Raw genomic sequence first — 6,763 nt, 5'->3', positions numbered from 1 at the left:
AGTAAATGACATGTGAAGTGTTACGATGTACCAGGCACATTGAAACAGGGAACATGACACCAGGTCTCTACACTGTTGGAATACAAAGCACTTAAGCCGGCTCCCTACAACAACCTGGGCTGATTGTAGCTCATGTTCCCACACAAGTACTTAACAAAGATCTCCAGCAAGGAATGAGCCAACTGGAAATCATGAGGCCGCAAGAAACAAAAATCCCAGATCTGTCACTCATAGAAATAATACAGGAAGTGTCCTACGCTATGCAAAACAGCACAAGCCATGCTTCAGTTTCATACAGAAACAGAGAAGAGGGCAATGCCCAACATGAAGTCGACGGTGGGTGCAGTGGTCTACATTGGGAATATATTGGAAGTTGTGATGAAATCATAAGATGTTCTATATTTTTCTACGTATTAGTTGCTCTCTCGTATTACACTCTGGCCTAATTACAATAATATAACATTTAGGGGCGAAGATGCATCCCAGTAAGCCAGCACTGGAAGACAGGATAGAAAAGATTTCCACCACCACCATGTACTTCCCCTTGGTGCTCAGGTAGGTGGGCACAAAGGTCAGCCAAACACTGCAGAACACCAACATGCTGAAAGTGATGAACTTGGCTTCGTTGAAACTGTCCGGCAACTTCCTGGCTAGGAAGGCCACAGTGAAGCTGAGAAGGGCCAAGAAGCCCAGGTAGCCCAAGACACAGTAAAACATGGTGGCGGAGCCTTCGTGACATTCCACTATGATTTCCCCAGGCAGGGTTTGTGTGTCCAGATTTGGGAAGGGAGGAGACGAACCCAGCCAAAACACACAAATGCCTGCTTGAAGGAGGGATCCACCCCAGACAATAGCATAGGCCAACTTTTGCCCCACCCATTTGTGGAAAATGTTTCCCGGTTTAGAAGCAAGGAATGCCACGATGACTGTGGTGGTTTTGGCCAGAACAGAGGAAACGGCAACAGAGAAGATGATGCCAAATGCCGTTTGTCGGAGGAGGCAGGTGGCCTTGTTGGGCTGTCCGATGAAGAGAAGAGAGCAGAGGAAGCAGAGAAAGAGGGAGATGAGGAGGAGGTAGGTGAGGCTGCGATTGTTGGCTTTGACGATGGGAGTGTCCCGCTGCTTAATGAAGATTGCCAGCACGAAAGCCGTCACCAGGGAAAAAAGAAGAGCCAGAGAAACCAGAGTGTTGCCCAGCGGCTCTTCGAAGGAGAGGAAGTTCATTGTCTTTGGAATGCACTCGTCTTGAGCTTGGTTTGGAAAGTGATCCTCTGAACAGCCGTCACAATGCTCCATGTCTGAAAAGAAGGAAAAAGCTTCCGAACAGAATCAAATTTTCCCCAAGTTTCAGAATTGCATTTTGGAACTCCCTGCAACGTCTTTCCTAAAACCTTTTGTAACTCTCTGTCCAATATACATGTAAAAAATGTGCAGGAAAAAAAAATCTAGATTATCCTATAATTAAAGCTTCTTGGCCTGTTGGAGAGCACTAGGTTTAGTGGCATTACTGAGCAAGGGAATAGCATGGCTCACCTTCCCAATGGTGGGAAGCAGAAAGGAGAGGCTTGAAGGTTTCGATCCCGGAAAACAGGCAGCGGCACTAAAGGGTAGGAGAATGACGTTTTAAGGCATGTGGACTCTGGGATTCTCTGTCCCAGAATTCTCCATCCAGCCAAGCTTCGTAGAGCAGCAAAATAAACACTGGTTTATGCAATCTTGATTTTGGATCCTTTCATTTCTGTTGGATGGCCCGGGTGCAACACAGACATTTTGCTCTGATGATCGTTAAAAATGACTTTGGTATAATTCTTCCACCATAACCAATTGATACATCTTTCCTTCAAGAATCTTGATTTAATTCTGTTATAATTTGGGGGCCAACCAAGAGACACAACACTGACTCACAGAGCGAGACGCTATTTTTCAGGTCATTGGATCATCCATAATTCCTGCATTCTGTTTCCGTGTCTTCAAAAGGAGAGAGAGCCTGACATCTTACAATTGGTAACACTGAAAACTAGAGGGAAAATTAAATAGAGGAACTGTCTGCTAGCTCCTATTTCCTGGAAGGGGGAGCATCCCTGAGAGAAGTCCCTTTGCTTTTAATGCTTTGCAGCCATCAAAATAGACACCTTCAGAGTTTGATTTAGCTATCCAAGCTCTGACATGGTGGAAAAGCCCCCTTGAGGTGCCTCAGTAAAGCAAGCGGTTATATTGAAGAGCTTCTTGTTAGCTGGATACAGGCTGCAGAAATGCAATTTCAGACCTAGTTCCATTTGGATGCTATGAATCTTACCCATTTGTCTTGATATCATCTTCTCTGGACACGGAGCACAAGCGTAGCAGCAAAATTTCTGCCCTTCGATCTTGTTCTTTCTGCTTCCAAGAGGACAAGGTTCATTGCATAACGAGAGAGGTGGTAGCTATCCAAAAATAAAGAAAGCGGTCAGTATTAAGCAAACCTTTTGTTTTTGTTTTGTTCTTGTCTTACAGCCAAGGAATAAGGAGGAGGGTGGAGACAGGGCCGGGATGCAGAGTTGCTTCAGCCTGCTTTTGAGCAGTGTCTTGTGGAAATGCCCCATAATGTTGCCAAGGCCAGGAACATAATTGAAGTTGCATTTCATTCATTTTTAATTGAGTTGAAGTTCAATTCAAGGTGCTGGTTCCTGCCTATAAAGCCCTCCGTGTCATAGGGCCTGGTTACTAGAGGCACTGCCTGTCCCCCATAGTGTCTGCCCGGCTGGTTCAATTTGGCAGGGTTGGCGCTCTCCGGGTTCCATCGATTAAGGAATGCCATGGATTGGGACCCCGGAAGCCTGCCTTCTCTGTAGCAGCACCTGCCGTCTGGAATGAGGTTCCTCCTGAATTCAAATGGCCCCACCCTATTGGTGTTTCCAAGGGCCCTGAGGATACGCTGTTTGCCCAGGCCTTTGGCAAAGATGATTGATGCCCCTTTCTTTCTTTCCCTTGTTCCCATCCAGGTCATTTCCTCCACCATCTCTGCTCTTTGTTTGGTGGTGTTTTTGTGTTTTTGTATTGTTCCTTGTTTTTAAATACTTTTTTAAGGGTTTGTAAAATGCCCAGAGTCACTAGGAGTTAGGTGCCATATAAATTTAATTTGTGGTTCGTCTTGTTCTTGTTCTTGTTCTTATTTTGAATTTAGTGGCAATTCATGGAAGGAATCCAAAAGTTTGAGGATCTGAATAGAACTGGGAGGCTGAAGTGGTTATTGTTTGAGACTTTGCCTCCCCCAGCCTGAAATGGATCACTGAACTGTGGTTGCATTTGAGTTCCTTCTGGAGAATGAAGGACTAGATATCAGTACTTCCTTCAGCTGGGCAGCCCCACACCTGGGCATGGCACCGCAGTCCCCACATTCAGTGAGAGGAAAATAAATTTCCTTGCACAGGTTGGAAACTCTATTCTCAAACATTAGAATATCCATCATGAATTGGCCCAATAATACATCTGTTTTTGCCCACCTTTGACAGCGGTGGACTGAAATGTACTTGGGGATATGAGCTAGTTGCTAGCAACAGGCCAAAGGAAAGGCTATGGGTGTGAAAAGGAGTGCATGTGACATTGGTCCTTTTAGCCCATGTTATTGTTATGGTACCTGAGTGAATTCGTGGTGCCAGTGGATTCTGTCTCCATTAAGGATCAAGGTTTTTCCTGCAGGAGCTTTTGGATCCATTTGTCCAACTAGGACGGTGATGTAGGAGTTATTTGGAAAAGTGACCAGGTTTACGATGTCAAATCCGGCTTCTAATACTCCATCTTCGTTTAATTTAATTTCATCTCCTGCAGTGTTGTTGAAGGCCATTCTCTGCAGAAATGGATGGAGCTTCCAGAAGAAAGAGCATAAGGGTTAAAGAGAAAGGGATGTGCTTCCTACTGGCCTCAAACCACACTCCTTTTTAGATGGGGAGCATTTCTTCACCAGGAATGAAACAGTATGGAGGACGGCAGCAGTTTAATGTTTATGATTGGACCGTATTCCAGATTAGATAGTAAAATCTTTTCAGTGATTGTCTTTCGTGACATTTGAGAAAAGAAGTTGGAAAAGAGCAAGAAGAAGCAATGGGAAGGAAATCTAGTTGAGAGGGCCAGAAAGGGAGTAGAGGTTTAAAGACCAGTTGTGTTGTTGTAGAAAGAGGGATGTGTAGGAAAAGGACAATATCTTAAGTGGGTCAACATTTGTAATGTATGAATGGTGGACTCAAGTGAACAACAGTGAGGTTTAGGTAGGTGAGATGATCTCTTGACCAATTAAGTCCTGCCACTCTGTTGTAATCCTGGAGAATATCTCAGAAGAGCACTGGGAAAGAAGAAATCTTACCTGCCAGGCTTCTAGATTCTTTGACTGCACATGATCCCTGTCCTTTAGGATGTTCCGATCAGTCCTAAATGTGTGAGCAACATGTAAAGCTTGAGCCACAGCATAGATGGCATTATAGATACTGTAACTATGGCCGAGCGTGCTGGTTTCAAAGAAAGTTGCAGGCAGGTCCTCCAGCCTTTCCTCTCCAGTACATTCTTCATCTTCATCTTCATCTTCAGGAACATCACTCTTGGGTACTGAGCAGACAAAAGCTTGCTTCCAGACATCTCTAATAAAGCCATCTTGATTTGCCCCAGAAGGGGTGACAGCCCGTAGAAATTGCTGGAAACCTGGAATTTGTTTTGTGCTAATTGAGAAGGAAATAGCCCCATGGAACATTTGCATATCCAGAGTCCTTTGTAAGGAATGTAATGTGAAATCATTTTGGGCCATTGTAATCCACACTTTTCTTGCTGAAAATTTCTGTGAAGAGTCAGAAGTTGTTGCAGGAAACATTGTGGCTATTACTAGAGTAGAGGCCAGCCACATGAAGACTATATTTTCTCCATATATAATAACCGTGTTTGCTGTTTTCTCTGTGAACAAGGTAATGTAACTCAGAGTTCGTTGAATCAGGTCAAATGGCTTATACAAATGGAAATTTCTGTCAACCCTTTCAGTGAATTCGGAGCAGATTTTATTTTGCGAGAGCATGGGTTCCAAAGTTTGTATGAAATGTTCTCCATGTTTGTCATCTACAGTGACAAGTCTTACCCATTTCCATCCAAAGTACAGAAGAAGCTGGACTAAACCCTCATACTGAAGAGCTTCACCAGGGGCCATGCGATAAAAAGGAGGGGAATGCGATTCATCCGTCACTGACAATTCAAATGAGCCATATGCAATCTAAAGGAAAGAAATGAGGAATAAGAGAAAGAGAAAGATAAAGAGAGAGAAAGCATGGGTGGACTCATTCTATTTTGACTGATGTGAACTATTTTAGAAACTTATTTCTCAAAGTATGGATGTTTAATATATTGATTTGGTTTAGATATCTCCCCAATAGGGAGATACCTTTTTGAATCATTCATCATCCATCCATCCATCCATCCATTCATCCATCCATATCTCTATTTATCTCTCTCTCTCTTTCTCTCATTAATGATAGCCATTCATCGTACAGTTTCTGAAAAAACCCATATACTCACGTGAAACTTTTTATTAATCAAACTCCACACCTTACTCTGTTTCTTATAAAATTCTACCTCTCTTTACTGATAAAGCATCAAGTTGCTCCTTGAAGGGGAAATCAAGAGCAGATAATCTGTGTGATAGTGATAATTCCTACCATCTTTATCTACAGACCCAACCTGTGGAATCTTGAAAAGCTGCAAAATTTCTGCCATGCGTATGGAGGTTTCAGGGCTCAGTCCTCCAATGATTCCCATCATTCCCTTTTCAGCCCCACAAATATAGTTGGGGACAATTTTGTGCAATTTAAAAAGCAGGTCCAGAGTGGTGCGATAGGTCATTCGTGAATCAGAGTAGCTGTCATAGATGTGGAAGCCAAAAGTGATGTTGGGCAAGATCTGAGGATCCTTGTTGATCTCCTTAATGGCAAACACTAAAGCCAAGATGTGTTGGTAGAACTTTGTCACCACACTGCAAATAAAGTGACGTGCTTCAAAATCAAATTCTGCTATGCGTTATGCTACTAGGGACGGGATATCAGGGGGGAAAAGAGTCACAAGAAAGACACATTGAAAACAAGGTAAATATGCTTTGATTTTGCTTTCTTAGACTGCCCTTGTGTTGTGCATGTCAGCGACATTGCTGAAGTTCCGCAGTTTGTTTCTTATGATTTCAAGTTTAAAACATTCACCTTATAATGAAAATTAACTCCTGCACAATCATCCCGAGGCCCTTCAGTGTTGCAAAAGCTAAGCATTTTCCTGTTTGCTACTTTCCCATGTACAGTAGAAAGAATCTGAGTTGGGTGGAGCTAATTTGTGACTAAATATGAGGGGGGATCTCAGTGATGAGGAAGGCAGAGCTAAACAAGGTAGCCATAAAGTTAGAAATTGGTTTTTCCTCCCAGAGTCAGCTGTTTCTGCTCTAAGGGCTGAAGAGAAGGTTGTGAGTAGAAAAGCCCACACTTCTACTCTTCCTGTGAACTTTTGTGTTTCCACTTTGTATTGCTGTTTCAAAGATTGTAAGATGCCCTGTGGTCTCTTCGAAATAGGACAGGTGGACCTCAGAAGTCTAATAAGCAAGTGCAAAAATAGAGACATGGCATTCATAATTAATGCCTCCCCAGGTTTTTGGAAATTACTTTTCATTCTACAGTCAATGAATTGCTGGTTGTAAGAAGAGACTGAGGGTAGAAAAGAGAATACATTGAACAGTATTGTGCCTTTTAGGTTATGGTGAATTAGGGCTGGT

The 6,763-nt window shown here is 43.1% G+C and overlaps 1 protein-coding gene across 1 annotated transcript; it reads right to left on the bottom strand.

Annotated features, from left to right (window-relative positions):
• Positions 1–396: 396 nt before the first annotated feature.
• LOC134497046 (vomeronasal type-2 receptor 26-like) lies at positions 397–5,164 on the bottom strand. The gene is made up of 4 exons (XM_063302761.1): positions 4,340–5,164; positions 3,617–3,844; positions 2,297–2,423; positions 397–1,298 (listed from the first exon to the last, which is right to left on the bottom strand). Exons 1-4 carry the CDS (start codon positions 5,162–5,164, stop codon positions 397–399), a joined length of 2,082 nt encoding a protein of 693 aa, XP_063158831.1.
• Positions 5,165–6,763: the final 1,599 nt, after the last annotated feature.

The sequence above is a fragment of the Candoia aspera genome, chromosome 4, assembly GCF_035149785.1.
Source record: "Candoia aspera isolate rCanAsp1 chromosome 4, rCanAsp1.hap2, whole genome shotgun sequence".
NCBI classification, from domain to species: Eukaryota; Metazoa; Chordata; class Lepidosauria; order Squamata; family Boidae; genus Candoia; species Candoia aspera.
The sequence above is the reverse complement of the archived record's forward strand: the minus strand, read 5'-3'. Positions and strand labels throughout refer to the sequence as shown.

Bases quoted from the DNA above. Each gene is read 5' to 3' on its own strand.
- LOC134497046 (XM_063302761.1), bottom strand. From the start codon at position 5,164: ATGGCCCCTGGTGAAGCTCTTCAGTATGAGGGTTTAGTCCAGCTTCTT. The intron at 2,424-3,616 runs GTACCATAACAA...ATTTTTGGATAG, and splicing joins GGCACCACGAATTCACTCAG to CTACCACCTCTCTCGTTATG. The intron at 1,299-2,296 runs GTAAGATTCATA...CCTTCTTTTCAG, and splicing joins GATGATATCAAGACAAATGG to ACATGGAGCATTGTGACGGC.